At 44.4% G+C, this 26,949-nt stretch overlaps 2 protein-coding genes across 8 annotated transcripts in view; one reads left to right on the forward strand and one right to left on the reverse strand.

Annotated features, from left to right (window-relative positions):
- Positions 1–110: 110 nt before the first annotated feature.
- Positions 111–12,183, reverse strand: LOC110497295 (phosphatidylinositol-3-phosphate phosphatase MTMR7). Of its 6 annotated transcripts, none has more exons than XR_016483932.1 (14): positions 11,557–12,183; positions 10,804–10,926; positions 9,581–9,743; positions 8,786–8,943; positions 6,661–6,789; positions 6,237–6,371; positions 5,815–5,947; positions 5,527–5,636; positions 5,311–5,436; positions 5,025–5,074; positions 3,566–3,795; positions 3,221–3,355; positions 2,512–2,638; positions 111–2,141 (listed from the first exon to the last, which is right to left on the reverse strand). XR_016483932.1 is itself a non-coding variant. In XM_090187851.1 (14 exons), exons 1-14 carry the CDS (start codon positions 11,581–11,583, stop codon positions 1,797–1,799), a joined length of 1,962 nt encoding a protein of 653 aa, XP_090043977.1. In that variant the 5' UTR covers positions 11,584–12,183; the 3' UTR covers positions 111–1,796. The 6 variants fall into 6 exon arrangements, 2 of the variants coding, with proteins under 2 accessions (XP_090043977.1, XP_090043978.1); XR_016483931.1 differs by having other exon boundaries at positions 2,472–2,638; XM_090187851.1 differs by having other exon boundaries at positions 3,595–3,795.
- Positions 12,184–13,638: 1,455 nt separating this feature from the next.
- Positions 13,639–26,949, forward strand: part of LOC110497292 (uncharacterized) — an 86,607-nt gene continuing 73,296 nt past the window's right edge. Inside the window, exons 1-2 of one of the 2 annotated variants that reach the window (XM_090187858.1) lie at positions 13,681–13,907; positions 23,968–24,120. The gene's annotated coding sequence lies outside the window, so the exon portion shown is untranslated. Of the gene's footprint in view, positions 13,908–23,967; positions 24,121–26,949 lie in introns of both variants that reach the window. The other variant, XM_090187859.1, reaches the window with a different exon arrangement.

Here is a 26,949-nt window from a genome sequence, read left to right on the forward strand (position 1 = left end):
GTGTACTGCATTTTAGTGTGACTGAAATGCACAGTCATGTTCATTAACCTCATGTACACTCTATCCCGTTCTGTAAAAGAATGCGTTTTAAACCAGCACATCAAATGTCATTTCCCTTTGTCAGTGAATAGTTTATTTCAGGTCATTTACAACAACGTATACAGTAAACACTAAATACGACAGTGGAAAGGAGATCCATTGGATTCAGCCATGTTGTTTTCCCAGGTTGACCATACAAGTGGTTTCTCAACAGTCTAATACTTAGCCTGGTCCCAGATCTGTTTGTGCTCTTACCAACTCCATTGCTCATTGTCAAGCCATGACCATTCCATAGACGGGTTGGTTGTTTAGCAACAAAACCGAGGCGTGCGCAACTATGGGGCAAAACAGACGTGGTTGGCTTAGACTGTTGACAACATGTAAACTATATTTAGTCTCCAATGTTTATTGAAAACATAAATAAAGTTCCACAATGAGTATTTCTCTCAAATACATTGTCACAGTTGTTGGTTAGCTAGCTAGCAAATGTTAGCCATATTAGCATAGATCAAGAACAAGATGAAACGAGCCACCTGTGATCCCCCCACATGGCAGTTTGTCATTGTTGCTAGTGATCTGTCCATCCAGAACCTTAACATCACGCGGCTTTCTGCCCCTTTGAAGCGCACACACATATTTTCGTGCTGTTGTCAGCTAACCCGTCTGTAGGCCGTTGGCAAGAGGACAGAATGGTACACAGGCTAGCTAATGCTACCTCTCACAAAGAGATTTGAGGTCCAATATCCACACCCACATCCCATTCAGATTGAACCAATGTGTTGGCCATGCATTCTAAGTGGTGCGCTGGTGTTGATATTGGAACGTTTCTAATGTGTCCTAAGTGTTCATACTACAGCGCTAGTGACTGCACTCGTATACACAGTTACATATACACAGCAATGGGAATAGCCATCTGAAAAGGTTACCGCAGTTCAATGGGCTTTCCAAAGGAAAGAGTATGTCTCTCGATTCATTACTAATAAGCAGCAACGTTCACTTCATTTCAAGACCAAATAAAAGCCTAGTCATGGCAACGCGGACATTTCTGTTCATCCAGGCTAGTTGAGAAGTGCGGTGTTTCTTCATTTGTGTGAGAAGGCAGGTTATTGGAACGAGACAGTAAACATAACTAGACTGGGTGGTGATGAATGTACCAAGAACATGTGCCGTGTTTGACAGTGTTATCTGGGTCGTGTTCATAAGTGCAGAACGTAGTGAAACGTTTAATTGTTTTTTTTGCCTCCTGATCACGACCATGATATACCACTGGGAAACATTGTAGCCTCTATGCTTGTTCAGACTTCAGAAGGGACAAATAGATTTCGGAGGGGTAGTCCTACTTGGTGTGACCAATGTACTGCATTGGTCTGAAGGAAAGTACAAACAAATGTACATTTAGTTTTAAAATGTTGTACAGTCAGTTGTACATTGTAACTCAACATAATAGCTTAAGACATATTATTACACACACCAGTATTTTGCCTTTGCTGTAAACGTTTGGTCCTGGAATATTTTTGTTCACATTTTACACTAGTATGGGGTTCAAACATCCACTACGGCTACCCAGTGTTACCACAATACCCGGCAGGTGCTCATGTTGTGCTCCGATACTAACTACACAGAAAACAAAACAAAAGATTCACAAGTAAAATCCAGTCCAATTGGCCCCGTCAAAACAGAGACCTCTGTGATATTCAATTGTCAATGCAAAGTGCCTTCGTCAACATGGCAAGCCCCTCATTGATCGGCATTTTCGCTCAGGCTGTGCAGTAGACGGCCTCGTCGGGGTCCTTGTTGTCGTCGCCGCCGCTGGAGGAGCGGCTGCTGAGGTCGGCCACGCCCGATTCCATGTCGCTGCAAGCCGAGGAGAGGTCGTCGGGGTCAGGGCCAGGGCCCTTGGGGGGCCCCAAGGGCAGGGTCATAGCCGAGCCCGGGGGCCCCCCCTGGGAGGGAGAATAGCCCTGAGGGGGGCTAGTGAAGGGGCCATCTCCAGTGGGATGAGCCAGCCCACCTGGCCTGCATTCTTCCTCACACACTTTGTTGATCTTCCTCTGACCCGCATTACCCTTAGTTTGATCCACTTTTGTCAGGGCTGCAATCCTCTGGAAGATGGACAGAGGAAAAAATGAAAAGACAAGTGTTACCAGTAAGTCTGGGATAGAATATGAATGAATCACTATGTCTATAGACTACTAGCAGACTGACTACTGTACATGTAACAGAAACCCTCCTGTTGAACGCCCCTCTGAGACACGTTTTCTTTGACTTGCTGGTGTTTGCCCCCTCCCCTGTAAAAACCCAACGATATAGTAGTTAAAACAGCATAAACTAGTTAATAGTAATTAATAATGATAGTAATACATTGATAAAATTGTAAATTGGCCTTAAAGAGCAGCGTTCATTGGGAGCGTTACGCGAGCGTGTCTGTATGCCTTGTTTGGTGCCCGGCTGGGCCGTCCCTCCCGGTGCTACCTCCTGGTGATTGGTCAGCTCCTCCTCCAGCTGCTGAGTCTCCTCCCTGACGGCTGTCAGTAAGTCGGTGGGCGTCTGGCGCGGAGGAGAGCTCTTCTCCACACGGTTATACATGCCCTTCCACATCCTTGGAGACAAGATACACTGTACTACATCTATTGAACAAACACTCTGGCTCTAAACCGTAATACATCTATTGAACAAACCCTCTGGATCTAAACCGTAATACAACTATTGAACAAACACTCTGTATCTAAACCGTAATACAACTATTGAACAAACACTCTGGATCTAAACCGTAATACAACTATTGAACAAACACTCTGGATCTAAACCGTAATACAACTATTGAACAAACACTCTGTATCTAAACCGTAATACAACTATTGAACAAACACTCTGGATCTAAACCGTAATACAACTATTGAACAAACACTCTGGATCTAAACCGTAATACAACTATTGAACAAACACTCTGGATCTAAACCGTAATACAACTATTGAACAAACACTCTGGATCTAAACTGTACTACAAAGTAAAGTGCTCTCTACAACAGGCTGTCTGATCTGATCTAATGGGTTTTAACCCACAACCCTTCGTGTCAGATGTACCCAAAGACACAAAGTAAATAAAAACCATTCAGTGTCCCAGTCCTAGCTTTTTCACTCGTTTTCCCAGTGAGTCTACTGAGAGGGTGCAGTAACTCACTTGAAGCAGTAAGGGGTGGTGTTTGGCCGTAGCATCCCCTGAGTCTGGGTGTGGTCAGCCCTGTACAAGGGGTTGGCGTACTGTGCCCTGTCCTTCCACAGCTGGGGCCACAGGGAGTGAGTCCTCTCACGCAACCTGACCAACGTTGGAGAAAACCACACCAGATGTGATACATGAGAGGGGTTACAGTACAGAAGAGCTTGATGTAAGAAAGGCAGAGACCTGCATGGAATGGGATTGTAGCGGCCTTATGAACCACAAGGTTGTTAGCCCGCTGAGCTAACACAAGTATTCACGCCTCAGGCAAGGTTATTCGTGTAACACAAGCACGGTTCACTGAACTACCTCCGTCACATTGGCGCCCTCAGTCTCACCCCATGTCCCTCCTCTCCTTCTGGCTGTTGCCCAGGAAGTTGCCGTACTGGCAGGAGTAGACGTGTCTGTGCAGCTGAACCAGGAAGCGCTCGTTGAACTCAAAGGCACAGGGGAACTGCTCTGACAGCTGCCACACACACTCCAGGAACTGGTCTATCACCGGGGACACCTCCTTAGGATCACCTTCCAGATGGTTGTACCTGCAGAGAAGGAAAGACTGCGGCTTAAAATACTTTCATAAGGGGTTTAAAGTGGCAATCAGCAGTAGAAACAAAAACAAAGTGGTCTCCCTGCCTCTGGTTTGGTGAAAAGCTGAGGGATGTAACCCCTCTCAAATTCATAGACAGAGCTATGGATGCGAGGATTGACCGTCCTTGATAACAAAATTATAGTTTTAACCATGTTTGGAGGCTACATAGTGTTTGTTTACGTTTTCTTTGTTTACAAACGTTGGAGTAAAAGAAGCGTACATTTTTTAACTGCTGATTGCCCCTTTTAAGCAGATTTGAAGAACTGTGAGGGAAGTGTTATGTATCGACTCAATGCTACTTTCTAATAACCAATTAGAAAGGTTCATGTATGTGACTGACTGATCGTGTATGGAGGAATCTATCACTATCACTGTTCCTCAACTTAGCAGTATGCCCAGAATATTGCTATGGGAACAACCGAGGTATCGCAGAGACAGAGAGCCTCGTGAGGTATTGCTCAGTCACAGCTGAGCTGAGGTATTGCTCAGCTCAATCACCGGTAGTGATGAATTAATTATGCTAAATCATGCAAATACAACTTGTCTGTGTATAGCCGTTTATTAGACAACTGCTGGGACAGCCCCAGCGGAGCTTCTAATAGACCTGTACGGTGTGCAGAGTTTGTTGTAACCTCTCCAGCTGGCTGATAATAAAGAGTGATTCATTTTAAGATAGGCGTCAGGTGTCCCTGGAATTTCCACCACAGAACAAATAGGTCATCCTGGGGCGTTGTCATGGCAATTTTATACCCCACTGGTTAAACAGTAATGCCTCTAGGCAACTGCATCAAGGTCAGGTGCCTTTTTAATCTAGCCAATGACTTCAGCTAATAAGAGAACATGCACAGACTGGAGTGAAACACCTCCAAGATGTGGAATAACTCTACTTCACCAATCCTAACTGAAATCTGAGACAGACAGTCGCTGCTAAAGCGGCTGAGTTTCACAGGGGTTATGATCTGACCTGAGCGCAGCACACGTGGAACACGTGGCGAGAGGATCTGAAAGCGCTGATGGCGGACACGGTTCGTAGGTCGGACATGCCGTATGTTGTCTGTGACAAATGCACTTCTCGTTCTGATGAAGGACTCTACTTGAGAAGGTAAAATGCATGGCACTGCAGGGACCTTCATTCTACCAAACGGTAGAGTTAGGAGTTGGGTTCTTAGACGGACTGACCTGTGTGAAAACTTGTGACCGAACGACACCCAGTCCCTCTCGATTAGCAGCTAAAAGATAAAAGACAGGAAGAAGAGATGAAGTCTTTCTTGCATCCGACGGGCCAGTTTCCCAGACGATGTCTAGTCCTGGACTAAACACATACTTCATGGAGACGCCGCGGTCCGGACAACTGGCCCCACGTGTGCTAACTAGATCTCTGGATTGGATCACAGTAGAAGAGGGTCTGTACGTGCCATGACGTAGACTGTAGATAGTGTGTGATGAACGGAAGCTAAAGCCTTACCATGAGTCCCTTCATAGTCCTGTAGTAAGGCTCCAGGAGAACACTGGCTACAGAGCAGGCCTGGGCCGTCCTGTCCCAACCGTCCGAACAGTGGACCACCACACTGATACCCTCCTCCGCAACCGCCTACACACACATCGCAGTATGACATTATTGAAATGTATACCCATTGTGTGTGTGTGTGTGTGCTCGCGCGCCCTGCCCAGTGTGTATCACCTTGGCGATGAAGACGCCTGCGTCCAGCACGGCTTTGATGTGCTTCAGCCAACCGGAGCTCTCCAGCCCCCACAGGAAGTCGCCCATGGAGGGAGTCTTGAGCTCACCCACTATAGGGTCAACACAGGAAGAGAAGTCAGTCATGCATACACACATACAATGTGGGACATTCACAAGCCAACCCAAAGGAATGCATGAACCTGACAACTATGTGCGTGAACTGAGTAGGAATACTGACTGATCAGTAGAACATCGGCCGTGGTTGGAAGGGAAAGAGGAACTCATTACCGTCAATGATCTTCTGCTGGCTGTTCCTCATCACGTGGATGTTCTCGATGCCGATGAACTGCAGTTTGATGTTGGCGTAGTGGTCCTCGTTCTCATAGCCTTTTCCAGCCGCCCGGTTGGCCATCGCATTCAACTGGAGAGAGATGATCATCATTAGAACACAATACAGTCAAATACGTACTGTTGACGACATCATTACATGTTACATTTTAGTATTTTAACAGACGCTCTTATCCAGAGCGACTTACAGGAGCCATTAGGGTTTAGTGTCTCGCTCAAGGGCACATCGACAGACTTTTCACCTAGTTGGCTCGTGGATTCGCACCAGTGGCCTTTCGGTTACTGGCCCAACGCTCTTGACCTCTAGGTTACAGTATATCAACACTTCCTGACCCCGGGGTCTATCTATGGTGACCTCTGACCTTTGGCCTGGTGTCCACCACGTAGATGTAGTCGCTGCCCGGGTTGGACTTCATGATGGCCTCCAGCATTTGTTCATCCTCCTGGGAGCGAGCGCTGAAGCCGGACAGGGGCTGACTACAGCGGCAGATAGCAGCCTGGGAGAAGAAGGGGTCAGAGGCTGAAGTGACTGGTGATGACATCCAGCTCAGTATCCTAGTAGCTAGTATCCTGCGTGTGTCTTGGCATGCCAAGCGAAAGACCACATTTAAACAGTCATGAAAGTCATTTGACATTTTTAAACAGAAAACACAATATTCCGACCCGTGACTGGTTCAGGTATAAGTATTAAACATGACGAATCACCTAAATGAAACAAACATAAAACAACTGTTCTCCAGAGTCAACCCACACCATTGACCCAGATAGTATGCCCCATCCACTCACTAGGGTATCCTGGTGGAAGTACGTCAGGACAGGTAAACGCCCTCGGCTCCGGAACTTAGAGCTCCCCACGATGACTGGAGGTGTGGCCGACTTTGGCACAAACAGCTCTGAAGGGTACGTATCACACACCTGCAGGCAGAGAGAGAAAGTCTTTAGAAGAGGAGGACTATACTACTAACAAGTGGTTGGAACCGGTTCACAGAACAGAAAACCGAAAAAGAGCAAAAAATGTCAAGGAACAGAAACGGAACCTAGAACAAAAATGAACCCAACTGTTCCAGAACAGAACCGGTTAATAACGTTCTTTTACGTTTCCAGGCATTTGTTTTCTATCTAGTCCCACAACAAAACGCCTATGTAAAGCCCTTACTCTGTCACTCAAACGTAGTCCAGTGTCTGCCTGCAAACTGAAAATATTTGCCTGTGCGTGTGCTTGTTTGGCTAACTCCACCCTACAAAGCATAGGCTACTGTATTGACGTTGCAAGCTTGATTCAGAAGATGGGGAGAGATATTTTTAATTGGCTAGAGAAGAATGGATGAACTTTTTCAATGCTGATAATTTAAGGCTAGTTATCACGTGTCACGTTGGATTTATTAACTGCAACATAGTAAGATGTTTATAATTCTGGTGCCGCACTGCACACACAAGCTTGTTAGCTAGCTCAAAGAACATTCAAAGTTCCTCCATAGAAGCTGCTCCTCCTAGGTATAATTATGTGGATAATTCAGATAATGCAAGTCATTAATTCGCTTCAAGCCTCCTCCTCCTCAGCCCCCTCTCTCCCCACCCACAAAACTTCAGTAGCATATTGTGCCATAAGCTACACTTGTCTGTCCCATCATGCATGTAAACAACTAGCTTGCCTGCTCTATCCACACTGATTGGCGAAGTAATTTTATGAGCTAACTGTGAGCTAAACTGTTGATTTCACAGGTTAAAAAAGGAACACAAAGGAACGATATAAACTGGTTCTTTGTTTGACTTGGAACCGGTTCAGAACTTTATTTTGCTGGCCGGAACAGTGGAATGAAACAAAACAAAATGTATTCTGTTCAGAACTTTATTTTGCTGGCCGGAACAGTGGAATGAAACAAAACAAAATGTATTCTGTTCAGAACTTTATTTTGCTGGCCGGAACAGTGGAATGAAACAAAACAAAATGTATTCTGTTCAGAACTTTATTTTGCTGGCCAGAACAGTGGAATGAAACAATTTTTTTTGTATTCTGTTCAGAACGAAATGATTGGAAAATTATTTCAGTTCCAACCCCTGCTACTAACCCAATAGTCAATATCAGACCCAGACTGAACAAACCCAGTACTCAACATCAGATCAGGACTATAACTAACTCAATACTCTATCAAAACCAGAAAAATCAACAGAGGACTGTATTAACCCTGTACTCACTATCTGATTAGGACTATAGTGGTTAAAATCAGAAGAGGACTGTACTAACCCTGTGCACACTATCTGATTAGGACTATAGTGGTTAAAATCAGAAGAGGACTGTACTAACCCTGTGCTCACTATCTGATTAGGACTATAGTGGTTAAAATCAGAAGAGGACTGTACTAACCCTCTACTCACTATCTGATTAGGACTATAGTGGTTAAAATCAGAAGAGGACTGTACTAACCCTGTGCACACTATCTGATTAGGACTATAGTGGTTAAAATCAGAAGAGGACTGTACTAACCCTGTGCACACTATCTGATTAGGACTATAGTGGTTAAAATCAGAAGAGGACTGTACTAACCCTGTGCTCACTATCTGATTAGGACTATAGTGGTTAAAATCAGAAGAGGACTGTACTAACCCTGTGCTCACTATCTGATTAGGACTATAGTGGTTAAAATCAGAAGAGGACTGTACTAACCCTGTGCACACTATCTGATTAGGACTATAGTGGTTAAAATCAGAAGAGGACTGTACTAACCCTGTGCACACTATCTGATTAGGACTATAGTGGTTAAAATCAGAAGAGGACTGTACTAACCCTGTGCACACTATCTGATTAGGACTATAGTGGTTAAAATCAGAAGAGGACTGTACTAACCCTGTGCACACTATCTGATTAGGACTATAGTGGTTAAAATCAGAAGAGGACTGTAATACTACTAACCCTGTACTCGCTGTTGGCTGGCGTGCTGACCCAGAGGTTGTTGGGCACGCCCATGCGTCTGTAGTCCGCCTGCAGGTCTAGGAAACTCCAGGACTCCTCCCTCTCCTCCTTGTTAGCGTTGGGATTGATGGACAAGCAGTAGAGCTCGCTATATTTCTCTGGGCAAAACAGATAGAAACAAATGATCATATTTGATCATGAATCATGTTAAAATCAGCTAAAATCATTTTGGGATCATATTGAAGGACAAGCAGTAGAGCTCACAGTAAATCTCTTGTGGACAACAGAGAAACAATACAGCAGTCTATCAAAGGATCATACGATGATTCGTATTAATTTAACCACTACACAATAAATGATTCAGATTCATTTAACCACTACACAATAAATGATTCAGATTCATTTAACCACTACACAATAAATGATTCAGATTCATTTAACCACTACACAATAAATGATTCAGATTCATTTAACCACTACACAATAAATGATTCAGATTCATGTAACCACGACACAATATGACTTATCGTATGATAACACAATACAGTGCCTCCTACTATATATATATATATATATATAATTAATTTTTTTACCAGAGGAAAAAGTGCCTACTACTATATATATTTTTTTGATATTTTATTTTATTTTTTTACCAGAGGAAAAAGTGCCTCCTACCATATACAGTGCCTTGCGAAAGTATTCGGCACCCTTGAACTTTGCGACCTTTTGCCACATTTCAGGCTTACTGAACAGGACCCAGGTGAATGGGTTCTGAAAGGTGATAGTCTCTCTCACCTGGGCGAGAGAGGCGTGCAAGCGAGGCCTGGACATCCATGGCGTCCCTCTCCTGGGGGATGAGCAGCTGAACCACCTGGAAGTTCTTAGTGTGGACGACCAAGTGGCTTCCTGAAGGGGTGGTGGGCGGCCGCTCCACACTGGCCACCATGCTGTGGAGCACCTGTCAATGACAACCGAGAACTCTCACAGACGGTCCCAATTCACTCCCCTCCCCTCGGCAACAACTAACCCTTTGACGTTTGCAGATCTGTAAGGGGATGGCAATATGGTGGAAGCTCTACCACTATACTGCTGATACCTATCCAGATCCCTCAGATATGCAAATATCGAAGGGTTAGGGCCGATGGTAAGGGGGCCGGCTGTCACAGTGGCATCTATTGCTAAGTTGAAAATATAACAATTATGGAAGTGAAAGGGTAGTTTTTTTTATTTATTTTTTACTTTTCACTCAACTCAAGATTACTCAACCGCAGCAGTCGTCTGTCAATAATGGACAGCAGACATTACTACATAAGTATTAGTTTAGTGTTATGATAAGCAATGCATTTAATAACTGACAAATTACATTTTTACTAAACTATAGTTTTTATGGGGATAAGAGAACACGTTGCAGTTTTAAAGCCAATTTCCTGAGCATTTCTACACTTTGTTGGTATGGGGCTGGGAAGAAAATGTGCTATTTTATAGCTCATCATGCTTTTGTTCACATTATGAGGCTGAGAATTCGTTTTTTTTTTTTGTTTTAAAGCTAATTTCCTGCTATTCTACACATTTTTTCATGAGGCTGAGAGACAATTTGGAAGATTTTAAAGCTGATTTCCTGTAATTCCACAAATGTTGCTATCATATGCTATCTGGGGGCCCACGACCTCCAGGGGGGCCCCAACCATCTGTGCCTGTTCTGGAATCCGGCCCTGAGAAAAGGGTTCCACTCCTGTTCACTTCAGAAGGCCTAAATACACCGACAAATCTCACATCATGTGTATGAAGGAGATATCCATTAAAGAGGAAATGTATTGGATGAGGTCCATTGACTTGAGGTGAGTCTCCAAAGTGCCGGAGCAAATCAATACTATCTTTCTGAGAAGGCAGGAAGGAAGCCACACACAGGGTAGATAGGGGGAGTTGTGTCAGAACAGTGTCAGGCCAGACGACTTGTGATAGGTCTCGTGTCAGAATGGGGTCTGTTGAAACAACTGGTATCACTTCCTAGCTCCTACCCAAGTCTCTCTGCGTGTCTCTGGGTTGTTCTCCACGAAGATGGTGTGTGTGGCGGAGAGGTACAGCGTCCCCACCATGGCTTTCCTAGGGGCCGTACGGTCAATCAGGCGGACATTCTCCACCTATAGGGCCACAGACACACACACAAGTATAAATGGGGTCAAAACGGAATGTAATCATATCTATAGGCTACAATGTACTGAATGTGTGTGATTGACTGTATTGGTGGAGGCATATCTTCTCATAAAAACAAGGTTATTATAGAACTCAATGTTTACACATGTTGTCGTTGTAGATAGGACTGTCTGAGATTCTGGAATGTTATAACTGTTTAATAGAAGTAACCTACCGCAGGATTCTGTAACAATGTGTCCTTATTGAGGCCTATTGCCTTTATGCTAGAATCCACAGCGGAGAAATGCCCGCGGCAGACTAGAATAAACATCAAGAAGCCAGGGCAAGAATGAAACGGATTGTGCAAATTCTAATGTTAAGATTTACAGGCATGCCATCATATGAGCTATGTTTTTGAGTGTTCATTTTTGCAACGGTTTAACCAGGAAAATACATTGCGGAGAGTATAATTGTTATATTTTCAGGAACCCTGAATGTTGGATACATGAGAAAGGGATGGCACAATCAGCAACGTTGTCACATCTTTAGAAGACGCAACTGAAATGCGGTTTCATTTAGGAACAGGATTAACTAAACTCAAAGAATAGGATGGAAATTAAAATATAGGGTTGGTTTACCTTTGGCGTTCTGATGTGCTCCATCATGGACCTCTTCGATCAAAATGGTGCGTGTAGAAATAATCCGAGGTCCTGGTTTTGTGTTTTAAAATTGAGGATCTTGGCTCAGCACAAAAATCGCGCAGAATTCATATTCTCTGTGCGTTGGATATTAGATGGGGCGCCTCGCAAGTATGCCATGGTTCCCCCTATCCTATTCTGTACAATAGGAGAATCACCCTGCACCCACTCGGGTACGGATGGGTGATTATGACAACACGGTCGTTACTAGTTACCCCAGCCACAAACTCATAAACCCCGCCTATTTCTACAATTTATCTTCTTAAAATGTTATTTTAAACTTGACCTTAACCGTAACTTTAACCACGCTGCTAACATTGTACCTAACCCTAACCTTGAATGAAGACCAAAATTCTCATTTTTGTTTTCATACATTTTTACGACATAACTTTTTGGCTGTGCTATCTAGTGAAAACACAACAACACGGATCTTATTGGCAAGTATTGGCCGTATTCGAGAGCATCAAATGACTGCGGATTGAACTATCTACAAATCACGTTCCATCATAAATAATGACTCCCCTACTAATTGTAGATCATTCAGTCAAAATGTACCCATGATACATTGCGACTTTGATCCTCTCGAACACGGCCATTACCTCCCAACGGCGCCTGCGCACATCACTGAGCGATGAGCCGGAGAGCCGGAGAGCATAACGACCAGTGCTATACGAGATCTTTGGGACGTTCCTACCCTAAATCCTAACCATTTTAAATGTAAACTTCGGAAGGTGATCAGCTCATATCCCAGGGCGATTAAAAAAAATACAAATAAACTCTTCTAAAGAATACATTGACATTTTGAGACGCATGGCCCAGTTTAAATGTATGAGTGTATTTAGCCTTTTAGCCTCGTTAATCTTGATAGATAGGTTACTCTAATATTAGCCTGTGTGTGTGTGTGTACGTGTGCATGCCTACGTGTGTACATGTGTGTTTGGCCATGACCTGCTTCTGCTTTCAGGTTGATTGTTCATGTGCTTTCAGACATTGTGGGAGAAATACATGTTTTCATGTGGAAGTGGAAGAAGTCACACCCAGAGTCGGCCATGAGTACTACAAATTCAGATAGCTGGCTAGACTAATTTACCAATCTAAAAATTGCTCGCTGACATGGCTAATTTGAATGACTGTCAGTTTTTAAAAATACTTTTATGTAACTAGGCAAGTTAGTTACGAACAAATTATTGTTTACAATAACGGCCTACCACGGCCACACCCGGACGACGCTGGGCCAATTGTGCGCCGTCCTATGGGACTCCCAATCACGGCCGGTTGTGATACAGCCTGGAATCAAACCAGGATCTGTGATGACGCTGCTCGCACTGAGAACCGCTGCGCCGCTCGGGACTTTCAATGACCGATTTAACAGGAGAAAACCTGCTGCGGCACAACAGTGTATTCCACTGTTATAACTCAACAGTAAATTGAGTTCCTAATTATTGTTTATTTGTTTTTGTCGGAGGAGGAGGGCACTAGAGGCCGGGGCCCTACGGTTTACGTCGCTTATGCCTGGAGCCCACCCACACCCAGTATGTGTTACAGAAAATGTTATTGGAATGTAAACCTGCTCAGAAACAAAGTTATTACATGGAACGTCAACCTATTATGCCATTTAGCCTGTGATCGGTTGGAATTTTCGAGGAATTGGGGAAATTGTATGATTAGATTAGGTATATATTTGAAAGTTTGAGTGGTTCACAAGATAAGAATGTGTGCCAATGACTAGAGAGCATTTCTACCTATTCCAATAATCCGATAAAGATGCACAATTTCTCCAACGGTTAGATCCATGAAATATACATGTTTGTATGATGGTTAAGCCTGTAACCCTTCAATTGCAATTCAAAGATAATTCTCCAATAGAATAGTTTCTATTATTTCACCTTTTTATTTTTATGGGGAAAGCCATGCTTGTATTATCTGTAATCCAGTCAACTCTATACTGTATTCTGACCAATGGCGCTGATTTGACACGGACTGTATTTGCCCACTAGATGGCAGCCGAGATTGAGAAATGACCTCTGCCTGCAGCATAGCATACCGCATACCACCACCATAAGAGGCTGCTGCACCAACTTTTCAGTTCAATATGCCCGGTTTTTATCAACTTTTTCTTATGACTGTAGGACGTCACCAACTAATATATATATAATCCTGCGTTTTCATCTGAATTGCGCGAAGGTTAAAAAGGTTACAATGACGCCATAGTCTGCACAGGTGAATAGTGCAGAGAACGGATTGCACGACTTTGGCATTTCTCTGGCCTCTGTCTTGTCGTGGAGTCTCTGGTAAGTTTTGCCCTTTTGACCAACGTGCTGTTGTGGCGTTCAGTTGTAAACAAAACTCGTGTTATTTGCTAAAAAATGTTAGGAAATGTTTTGTTTTCAGTGCCAAACTAATAGAAATGTTCGTGGACTAAACACTAATGCGTGTTTATTACTGTGTAACTTGGTTCAAGTCCATCTATCATGGCTTGTCTTGAAAATAAGACACTTTCTTGGAGCCACTGTGTATGTAGCCGACAGTTAGTTCAGTCTGAGGCTGTGTGGTGGTCTGTTGTCCTAAAGAGCTGAGTAGAAACAGATATGTGTTGGGTTAAGTAAACTTGCTCAATAAAAATACAGCATTGTATGTGTTTTGTTCAAATGTGTGCCAGTAACCCTGTGTGTGTGTGTGTGTGTGTGTGTGTGTGTGTAGCTGCGTGTCCTCTGTCTAGTTGTACACCTCTGTTCAGCAGTCTACACCCGGTTGGTGGTATCCCTTTTGTCATCATTAGTGAATGAAAGTATTCAAGTGATTTCATGCCGCACTCTTCGATCACAAGATGTCAAACCCTCACCTAACTAAACAGTGAAATGTCAAGGGCATAATGGTTTTGAGTTAAACACTACATCTGGAAAAATGATCCTAATATAGCCTAAGATAATCTACGCCTGTCAGGAGATCTACAATACAATATGCTGCCAGTGGAAATGAATAGATTATTGACTTACAGTATAGAAAAGTAATTAAGTAAGCCTTGTATAAGTAAGCCTTGTCTGAGACTCCAGCCCCTAGGGCCATTCTGGCTATCTCCTCCTGTTTCAGTAGCATGAGGCAGCTTGATGTACAAGTACACCCTCTGGACAGGACGCTAGTCCAGCTCCTGTTTCAGTAGCATGAGGCAGCTTGATGTACAAGTACACCCTCTGGACAGGACACTAGTCCAGCTCCTGTTTCAGTAGCATGAGGCAGCTTGATGTACAAGTACACCCTCTGGACAGGACACTAGTCTAGCTCCTGTTTCAGTAGCATGAGGCAGCTTGATGTACAAGTACACCCTCTGGACAGGACGCTAGTCCAGCTCCTGTTTCAGTAGCATGAGGCAGCTTGATGTACAAGTCCACCCTCTGGACAGGACGCTAGTCCAGCTCCTGTGTCTGTAGCATGAGGCAGCTTGATGTACAAGTACACCCTCTGGACAGGATGCTAGTCCAGCTTGATGTAGATTAGTGTTTGGATCCAGGGTATTCAAAAGCTCTATGTTGACATTGAACCTTCTAACCTTTTACCTGAACATTCACTATGTACAGTCAGTACCCTTCCTTTGTGCATTGACATACTGTAGGTGTGTTATGCCAAGCCTGGGTTTATCCCAGGGTCAATACATGGTCAGTTTGTCATGACTGGGCATTCCTGCCATAACGGCATCATCTTCTGGGCTGCTGAGACAAGAATTACATCATGACATAATGTCCATGCCATCGCATCACACCGATGGCTTGGACTAGGAGGAAGAGGGAGTGGTGTGTGTGTGTGTGGTAGAGCTCTTGGCTGCCACTGCGGCAATGTCTCCTCTTGGCACTGCATGAGGGACTATAGGGTAAACCTGGAGGTTAAACTAAATACTCTCTCACTGCAGTGGAGAAAGGGCAGGCTGTCTGTGATGAATACGTCTTCTGTTTGACTACCTGAGTGAAGGGGGATGAGAGGGAGAAAGAGGGTGATTGGGTAGGCATTCTCTGTACATATGGGTAGTTGCCATTTGGCCAAAACGAAAGTGGAAAAGTATTTTTTTCTAAAATTAAAGTTAAATAAACCAACTCAGCAAAAAATGAAATGTCCTCCCACTGTCAACTGCGTTTATTTTCAGCAAACTTAGCATGTGTAAATATTTGTATGCACATAACAAGATTCAGCAACTGAGACATAAACTGAACAAGCTCCACAGACATGTGAATAAATGGAATAATGTGTCCCTGGACAAAGGGGGGTCAAAATCAAAAGCAACAGTCAGTATCTGGTGTGGCCACCAGCTGCATTAAGTACTGCAGTGCATCTCTTCCTCAGGGACTGCACCAGATTTGCCAGTTTTGGCTGTGAGATGTTACCCCACTCTTCCACCAAGGCACCTGTAAGTTCCTGGACAATTCTGGGGGGAATGGCCCTAGCCCTCACCCTCCGATCCAACAGGTCAAAGACGTGCTCAATGGGATTGAGATCCGGGCTCTTCACTGGCCATGGTAGAACTCTGACATTCCTGTCTTGCAGGAAATCACGCACAGAACGAGCAGTATGGCTGGTGGTCAGGATGTCAGGATGAGCCTGCAGGAAGGGTACCACATGAGGGAGGAGGATGTGTTCCCTGTAATGCACAGCGTTGAGATTGCCTGCAATGACAACAAGCTCAGTCCGATGATGCTGTGACACACCGCTCCAGGCCATGACGGACCCTCCACCTCCAAATCGATCCCGCTCCAGAGTACAGGCCTCAGTGTAACGCTCATTCCTTCAACGATAAACGCGAATCTGCCCATCACCCCTGGTGAGACAAAACCGTGACTCATCAGTGAAGAGCACTTTTTGCCAGTCCTGCCTTACAACAGGCCTACAAGCCCTCAGTCCAGCCTCTCTCAGCCTATTGCGGACAGTCTGAGCACTGATGGAGGGATTGTGCGTTCCTGGTGTAACACGGGCAGTTGATGTTACCATCCTGTACCTGTCCCGCAGGTGTGAATTTCAGATGTACCGATCCTGTGCAGGTGTTGTTACGTGGTCAGCCACTGCGAGGACGATCAGCTGTCCATCCTGTCTCCCTGTAGCGCTGTCTTAGGCGTCTCACAGTACAGATATTGCAATTTATTGTAATGGCCACATCCGCAGTCCTCATGCCTCCTTGCAGCATGCCTGAGGCACGTTTACACAGATGAGCAGGGACCCTGGGCATCTTTCTTTTGGTGTTTCTCAGAGTCAGTAGAAATGCCTCTTTAGTGTCCTAAGTTTTCATATCTGTGACCTTAATTTCCCACCTTCTCTAAGCTGTTAGTGTCTTAACGACCGTTCCACAGGTGCATGTTCATTCATTGTTTATGGTTCATTGAAACAGTGTTTAAACTCTTTACAATGAAGATCTGTGAAGTTAATTCGAATTTTTACGAATAATCTTTGAAAGACAAGGTCCTGAAAAGGGGCCGTTTCTTTTTTTTGCCGAGTTTAGTTGTCTAAATAATTCTAAATGTTCTGCCACCTCCGACTACCATTTCCTGCCTTGAATTTGTCTTCTGATATGACGTCATAATCTATGCTAATATAGGGCTAAAGGTTTCATGATTCTAAAATAGACAAGACAATTATTTGACTTATTATTTGTTACTTATGTTTTTAAATCGGGATTCATATTCTGGAAATTCTTTTGAAAAAACACAGTTTACTTGTGTAATGATGGGAACCAAATGTCTCCCGATTCTCATTTTGAGGAACATTCAGTCATTTGACAAACATTTAGATTGTGTATATTATGATGATGTTACCTGCCTCATGCTTAACAATAATTTTTACATTTTGTTCAAGACATAACCTTTTTTCCCTTCACCCCATAGGACAGTATGTCACCCCATAGGACAGTATGTCACCCCATAGGACAGTATGTCACCCCATAGGACAGTATGTCACCCCATAGGACAGTATGTCACCCTATAGGACAGTATGTCACCCCATAGGACAGTATGTCACCCCATAGGACAGTATGTCACCCTATAGGACAGTATGTCACCCTATAGGACAGTATGTCACCCCATAGGACAGTATGTCACCCCATAGGACAGTATGTCACCCCATAGGACAGTATGTCACCCCATAGGACAAAACACAACAGGAAGTCAAATTTAACATTCAACATAATTAATGACACTTTCAGAAGGTTTCTGACCACTGTGAAATGCAACTTCTACACATCAGTAATAGATCATTAAAGAATTAAAAATGTACTCATTCCAACTGAAGGGCCTCTCGTCCTGTATTGTTATTTTTCGTCACTACCTCCCCGAGTCGGAGTGGGTAATTTGCCCGCCCGCTTCCTTCCTGGATGTGGTAGCTGTTTCTTAGGCTCCCTCCCTGGAATCTAACCCAGATTCCCTATCGCCATGGTAGGCACAGAAACTACCATTGAAAGTTGATAGGGCAGACATTCAAATTAGACGTCACCAGTCAAAGTTATAGTCACCAAAAGTGTTTGTGGTGCCCGAGAGTACCCTGCATGGGTCTGAATAAGTGCACGCATCCCCAAAGGTCAGCACCCATTGACGTTTATTAGCTCTGTAACTGCTGCAGTCATCCAAGTAACGTTTGAGCAACCAAAGGAACCGTAACTGATTTAATGACCCACTTGACGTTTCACTTTACCGTGTCTTTGAGACAAGACTGACAGGAGGACTCAGGTAGACCCCCACAACATGGAGGTGTAGCTGGCCAAGCAGTGAGGCGCAGTCCTCTAGTGATGGAGGAGACCCAAGCACACCCGTGTGGACCCAGTGGGAGGCCCCGAAGCCGTGAGAGCCGAGGCACCGCTCAGGAGTGTTCTGCTGGAGTTGTTTATATATATGTATGTGTGTGTGTGTGAGTGAATGTCTAAGCTGTTAACCCAGGGGGCTAGTTACCATATCTGTTTCTACTCAGCTCCTAAGGACAACAGACCACCACACAGCCTCAGACTGAACTAACCGTCGGCTACATACACAGTGGCTCCAAGAAAGTGTCTTCTTTTCAAGACAAGCCATGATAGATAGACTTGAACCAAGTTACACAGTAATAAACACACATTAGCCCATGAACATTTCTATTAGTTTGGCACTGAAAACAAAACATTTCCTAACATTTGTTAACAGAAAACAGACTTGTTCTCAATTGATTGCTGCTAAGGTTGATGGCTCAATCCTGACACACTTTTGAAGATCAGACCGCTCAAACTATATTTGACGAGACTCCTCGTTGTTCATTTCCATTTTCCTGTTGTCTCTCTCGTATGACGTGCTCAGACTTTTTGAAGTCAATCTGGATGAAAACACTGACACCATGGTTACCATAGTAACAGTCATAGCCCCATCCTTAGCCGTAGGGTGGTAACTTTCCCCGACTGTTACATGTGTGTCTTATGCATTGCATTGCACTTTAATCAACTGTCAAGACTGCAACAAGCAAGGCCAACATAGCCACTCCTTATTCAAACTCATAACTTTGCCTGGGCTTGTTGAGTTACGCAATAGCCATTTCTGATTGATGGCATCATTGTATCTTAAGAGGTCTTACCAGCCATTCAATTATTTGTTTACCCTGGAATTTAGCTATGTAAAGAGTTAAACTGTTAAATCTAGTTACATTTTTCATTAATGGAAGCCAAGCCTCTCCCATTGTTACAGTATTTACTGTTTTACTCTTGAAAGTCATAGATCAAGTTGTCTTACCCACTGTACCAAAACAGCCAGCAACCTGTGATTCTAGTTTAAAATTAAACATTTTACATTTATTTTTGTCATTTTTGGTCTAATTTTTCTTGACTATTTACTGACCCTAAGCATTGAGACAGGGGAGTTATAGTTTACTAGCCGTAGTATAGATTGACTGGAGCTCTCTATAGATCTGATGTATTAGCTGCTTGTCCTGTTTTAGTGCTACCATTTAGGGAGTTATCACTCTTCCTCCTCACACTCTACTGTCTGTGTTGACTCCATCCCCTCACTCTGGTCTATTTTGGGTCCGTAACCCGTCAGGCATTCTAAGCAGCCACCCAAGCCGCGTAGGCTATGCCAGGTGGAGAACGCTGCATCGTGGATGTTTGTGGGGAGGAATTGCACCAGGGTCACTCCAAATGAATGGTCCCTCAGTGTTTCCCCTGTATGCATTTAGCAGAAACACCCCGCCGCTGCTGAATCGAAGCCGCCACCGCAACTAAATAAATATATATATATAGATAGTGCCTTCGGAAGGTATTCTGACCCCTTTACTTTACAGCCATATTCTAAAATTGATTACATTTGATTGAAATTGAAATATATATATATATATATATATATATATACACTCACACACACACACACACACACACACACACACACACACACACACACACACACACACACACACACACACACACACACACAGTGGGGCAAAAAAGTATGTAGTCAGCCAACAATTGTGCAAGTTCTCCCAGTTAAAAAGATGAGAGAGGCCTGTAATTTTCATCATAGGTACACTTCAACTATAACAGACAAAATGAGAAGAAAAAAATCCAGAAAATCACATTGTAGGATTTTTAATGAATTTATTTGCAAATTATGGTGGAAAGTAAGTATAGGTGCCTTTTTGCAAACTCATAGTGGGCTGTCATGTGCCTTTTTACTGAGAAGTGGCTTCTTTCTTGCCACTCTATCATAAAGGCCTGATTGGTGGAGTGCTGCAGAGATGGTTGTCCTTCTGGAAGGTTCTCCCATCTCCACAGAGTAACTCAAGAGCTCTGTCAGAGTGACCATCGGGTTCTTGTTCACCTCCCTGACCAAGGCCCTTCTCCCCTAATTGCTCAGTTTGGCCGGGCAGCCAGCTCTAGGAAGAGTCTTTGTGGTTACAAACTTCCTTTTAAGAACGATGGAAGCCACTGTGTTCTTGGGGACCTTCAATGCTGCAGAAATGTCTTGGTACCCTTCCCCAGATCTGTGCCTCGACACAATCCTGTCTCTGAGCTCTACGAACAATTCCTTTGACCTTATGGCTTGGTTTTTGCTCTGACATGCACCTGTCAACTGAGGGACCTAATATCGACAGGTGTGTGCCTTTCCAAATCATGTCCAATCAATATAATTTACCACAAGAGGACTCCAATCAAGTTGTAGAAAAATCTCAAGCATGATCAATGCAAACAGGATGCAACTGAGCTCAATTTCGAGTCTTATAGCAAAGGGTCTGAATACTTTTTTTATTGTTGTTTTTAATACATTTAAAAAAAACATTTTTGCTTTGTCATCATGCAGTATTGTGTGTAGATTGCTGAGGAAATGGTTTTATTTAATCCAATTTAGATAAAGGCTGTAACGTAAAAACTCGTTGGCACTGTATATTTATTTTATTTATAATGTAGATGCCCCAGGAAAACCCTATTCCCTGCCCCGCTAACTCTGCCACCACTGCTGAAAGAAATCCTAGGGGAAACACTGGTACTCGCATTTTGTCGTACATTCCAAATAGTCCAGCTGTTTGTTTATCTACACCTGAGTTTAGTTCCATTCTGTTTTGGCTGGAGGAGCACAAAATGGCAACCGTCTTTCTTTGACCGCTTCCTCTGAGTTCAGTCTCACTGGCAGGTTAATGGCGTCTCATAAAAACCTGATATGGTGCAATCACGTTAGGTGGGTCCGGTGTAGACCCAACATGCCTGTTAGGGTGGTATGTTGCGTCTCTCTGACTCCCTCGCTCACTGGCAGAGCACTGAGACATCCGATATAGCTGCTCACTTAGTTCGGTCATGTTTCACTCACACAAAGACTGTAATTTTATTCCGATCTCCAAACTAAACTTGCGTACTGCTTAGTATACAGTGATGTGTTGGCTAGGCAGGCGAGATGAAATACTGGTGCACTTTCAGCGGGCGAACGGTGTGGAACTTTGCAGATAGAAATGTCATGTATAGAGTTGATGTGATATAAACGCAACACGTAAAGTGTTGGTTTCATGAGCTGAAATAAAGTACGCCCAAAATGTTCCATACGCACAAGAAGCTTATTTCTCTAAAATGTTGTGCTCAAATTTGTTTACATCCCTATTAGTGAGCATTTCACCTTTGCCAAAGATAATTAATCCACCTGACAGGTGTGGTATATCAAAAAGCTGATTAAACATGATCATTACGCAGGTGCACTTTGCGCTGGGGACAATAAAATGTGCAGTTTTGTCACACGACACAAAGCCACAGATGTCTCAAGTTTTGAGGGAGCGTGGACTTGACATGCTGACTGCAGGAATGTCCACCAGAGCGGTTGCAGTACGTCCAACAGGCCTCTCAACCACAGACCAGGTGTAACCACGCCAGCCCAGGACCTCCACATCTGGCTTCTTCACTTGTGGGATCATCTGAGACCAGCCACCCGGACAGCTGATGAAACTGAGAAGCATTTCTGTCTGTAATAAAACCCTTTTGTGGGGAAAAACTCATTCTGATTGGCTGTGCCCATACCCAGTCATGTGAAATCCATAGATTCTGGCCTGATATTCATTTCAATTGACTGATTTCCGTATATGAACTGTAACTCGTTGAAATTGTTGCATATTTTTGTTCAGTATACATGCCAGAGAGGCATGAATGTCCTTCGTACTGTATTTCTATCTAAACGTTCCACAACGTTGTGGTCTGTTGAGGGGGAGATGGACTGTTATGACCCACCTGCGAGCTATTTGTTTAGTCTGATAGTCTGCCTCGGTTGAAGCTAACAGCTGAGCTATGTGAGGACTCTGAATGACTCCAGAGGGAATAGATGTCACAGCCTCCCCAGGCGGTCTGGAATACCCCCTCTAACCACTAGGCCTAATGCTTGCTGGGTGGCTTGTCGAGCACTTAGCTTAAATGTTTACACCCACCACATAATTGAGAATGTGGTCTAATGGCTCAGTGTGGTTGGTGGTGAATGGTAGATGTTGCATTTGTGTAGTCTAAATACCTACTTAAAATACCATTGTCTACCTTTTCACCATATAGCCCTATTGTATGCCTTATGTACAGTGACATCAAAATGATTCAGACCCCTCCCCTTTTCCACATTTTTTGATTGATATAAATGACTTTTTTTTACCTCATGACAAATCAAAACAGGTTTTTAGTTTTTTTGGCAAATTTCTAAAAAATAATAAACAGAAATACCTCATTTGCATATGTATTCAGACCCTTTGCTATGGGATGTGAAATTGAGGTCAGGTGCATCCTGTTTCAATTGATCATCCTTAAGATGTTTCTACAACTTGATTTGAGTCCACTTGTGGTAAACTATATTGATTTGACATGATTTTGAAAGGCACACACCTGTCTATATAAGGTCCCTCATTTGACATTTAACCCGATGGTCACTCTGACAGAGCTCCAGAAGTACAACCATCTCTGCAGCACTCCACCAATCAGGCCTTTATTGTAGAGTGGCCAGGTGGAAGCTACTCCTCAGTAAAAGGCACTTGACAGCCCTTCAGAGTTTGCCAAAAGGCATCTAAAGGACTCTCAGACCTTCAGAAACAAGATTCTCTGGTCTGATGAGACCAATATTGAACTCTTTGGCCTGAATGCCAAGCGTCACGTCTGGAGGAAACCTGGCACCATCCCTACGGTGCGGAATGGTGGGTGTAGCATCATGCTGTGGGGAGGTTTTTCAGCGGCAGGTACTGGGAGACTAGTCAGGATCGAGGGAAAGATGACCGGAGCAAAGCACAGAGAGATCCTTGATAGAGACCGGCTCCAGAGCACTCAGGACCTCAGACTGGGGAAAAGGTTCACCTTCCAACAATGACCCTAAGCACACAGCCAAGACGACACAGGGTTGGCTTTGGGACAAGTCTATGAATATCCATGAATGGTCCAGCCAGAGCCCGGACTTGAACCCGATCAAACATCTCTAGAGAGACCTGAAAATAGCTGTGCAGCGACGCTCCCCATCTAACCTGAAAGAGCTTGAGAGGATCTGCAGTGAAGAATGGGAGAAACTCCCCAAATACAGTTTTGCCAAGCTTGTAGCGTCATACCCAAGAAGACTCGAGGTTGTAATCACTGCCAAAGGTGCTTCAACAAAGTACTGAGTAAATGGTCTGTATACTTATGTAAATGTGATATTTCTGTTTTTTATTTTTAATAAATATGCAAACATTTCTAAAAACCTGTTTTTGCTTTGTCATTATGTGTTATTTTGGGTAGATTAATGAGAAGAAAAAAAACATTTAATTAATTTTAGAATAAGGCTGTAACGTAACAAAGTATGGAAAAAGTCATGGGGTATAAATAGTTTCTGAATGCACTGTATGTTACAAGTCTAAATAGTTACATAATAATGACCCATTTCTTCTGTTTAGCTCCTTGTGGAACAAGGGGCCTCCCAGGTCTAAATGATGGTTCTGGGTCTTTAGGCCAGCCGGGCTGATTGCCCCTTAGTCCCCAAAGAGGTCCTGAGCTCTGGTGGCCTGACAGGGGAAGCCTGGGAATAATGTGTTCCCTTGTCGAGGAGGGTAAGTGCCGACTGAGTGGTCCATGATAAGTTGACTGTGTGTGTGTGGTCCTAGTATTGAAATATGTATTTCAAACAAGATTAGGCAGATTTTAAGTAGCTGGCTGTGATGTTTTGCAGTCCCGATTTTAAATACATGATGTATTTAATTTGTGTGCTCCTGTTTAGTACATTTAGTCTACCACATCCCAAGTCATTGCTTTCATCAAAACATTTAGTCCACCAGTGGTTATTTATACTGGTCTTCACTTGATGTACTTGTCCTGTTGCCCAGCCCATAGACCCTGTCCTGTTGACCAGCCCATAGACCCTGTCCTGTTGACCAGCCCATAGACCCTGTCCTGTTGACCAGCCCATAGACCCTGTCCTGTTGACCAGCCCATAGACCCTGTCCTGTTGACCAGCCCATAGACCCTGTCCTGTTGACCAGCCCATAGACCCTGTCCTGTTGACCAGCCCATAGACCCTGTCCTGTTGACCAGCCCATAGACCCTGTTGACCAGCCCATAGACCCTGTCCTGTTGCCCAGCCCATAGACCCTGTCCTGTTGACCAGCCCATAGACCCTGTCCTGTTGACCAGCCCATAGACCCTGTCCTGTTGCCCAGCCCATAGACCCTGTCCTGTTGACCAGCCCATAGACCCTGTCCTGTTGACCAGCCCATAGACCCTGTTGCCCAGCCTATAGACCCTGTCCTGTTGACCAGCCCATAGACCCTGTCCTGTTGACCAGCCCACAGACCCTGTCCTGTTGACCAGCCCATAGACCCTGTCCTGTTGACCAGCCCACAGACCCTGTCCTGTTGACCAGCCCATAGACCCTGTCCTGTTGACCAGCCCACAGACCCTGTCCTGTTGACCAGCCCACAGACCCTGTCCTGTTGCCCAGCCCATAGACCCTGTCCTGTTGACCAGCCCATAGACCCTGTCCTGTTGACCAGACCATAGACCCTGTCCTGTTGACCAGCCCACAGACCCTGTCCTGTTGACCAGCCCACAGACCCTGTTCTGTTGACCAGCCCATAGACCCTGTCCTGTTGACCAGCCCATAGACCCTGTCCTGTTGACCAGCCCATTGACCCTGTTGACCAGCCCACAGACCCTGTCCTGTTGACCAGCCCATAGACCCTGTTGACCAGCCCATAGACCCTGTCCTGTTGACCAGCCCACAGACCCTGTCCTGTTGACCAGCCCACAGACCCTGTCCTGTTGACCAGCCCACAGACCCTGTTGACCAGCCCATAGACCCTGTCCTGTTGACCAGCCCATAGACCCTGTCCTGTTGACCAGCCCATAGACCCTGTCCTGTTGACCAGCCCATAGACCCTGTCCTGTTGACCAGCCCATAGACCCTGTCCTGTTGACCAGCCCACAAGACCCTGTCCTGTTGACCAGCCCACAGACCCTGTTGACCAGCCCATAGACCCTGTTGACCAGCCCATAGACCCTGTTGACCAGCCCATAGACCCTGTTGACCAGCCCATAGACCCTGTTGACCAGCCCATAGACCCTGTTGACCAGCCCATAGACCCTGTTGACCAGCCCACAGGCCCTGTCCTGTTGACCAGCCCATGTATGAGAGGAGCCAGGAGAGATAAAGGACTAAATCTGTGTGTTATCAGTAACAGCTGGCTCCATGCTGGCTTCATTTTCACTAGGTTACAAGGAGACACCAACATACAAACACACTCTAGCTCTCTCTGGCTGTCATTTCCATGGCGAAGTGAAAGGTTATATGAAGGTTTGCATGCCACCAGGAAGCCAGACTCTCATCCAGGGGAGAAACATTTCCTCAATGTTCATATCATACCAAACAAACATCACCTCAACGTTTCTTCAAAAGCCTAAACAGTATAGTTACTCTAATCCCCTTGTGTGTGTTTTCCCTCTGATCTTGTGATTCCATAGCCTTTAACTCTGACCTGAGCTTCAACATAAGAAATGCTGGCTTGGCTTTGAATTCTTCAGCATCCTTTTTAATAAATCTGATTATTTTCGACACCGCTATAACATGCCTGGACTTGAAGAAAATGTATCTGAAAGTAGTGATTATGTTTGTTTTTTTGCAGTTGCGTTCAGAGTCAATGTTTTTATATATTGACCCGTTATTTAATCAGATAAGTCGTGGAATGATTGGTTGATGATGCCATTCTCCACATAAATATGACAGTTTTCAGGCCTTAGACGTTTCCATCCATTGATCTTTGTGTGAGTGAATTTAAACCACTTGGTCTGTAGCTGCTGCCTGCTTACCCCTGAACGACATGTCGGCTAATTCCCTTCCCACCACTATGTGCTTATTGAAGTGGGAAAGTTCTGGAAAGATTTTCTGTTCTAAGCTGCAACATGTGTGGAGGATGTTGGACGTCCGAACTTCGCTCTTGTCAAACATCTCGTGTTTGTTCATTCCAGACTTAGTTAGATACAGTAGGGTGAAGGAGACCTATTGGGAGAACCCAAAATCTCTCTATTTACACGGGACTAGCTGGTCAGTAGCCCTGTGTATCAGTATGTCACATCTTATAATCTATTTACACGGGACTAGCTGGTCAGCAGCCCTGTGTATCGGCATGTCACACATTGTAATCTATTTACACGGGACTAGCTGGTCAGCAGCCCTGTGTATCGGCATGTCACACATTGTAATCTATTTACACGGGACTAGCTGGTCAGTAGCCCTGTGTATCAGTATGTCACACATTGTAATCTATTTACACAGGACTAGCTGGTCAGCAGCCCTGTGTATCGGCATGTCACACATTGTAATCTATTTACACGGGACTAGCTGGTCAGCAGCCCTGTGTATCGGCATGTCACACATTGTAATCTAT

This window comes from Oncorhynchus mykiss, chromosome 10 (assembly GCF_057628025.1).
Source record: "Oncorhynchus mykiss isolate SJ-2025 chromosome 10, ASM5762802v1, whole genome shotgun sequence".
NCBI lineage: Eukaryota > Metazoa > Chordata > Actinopteri > Salmoniformes > Salmonidae > Oncorhynchus > Oncorhynchus mykiss.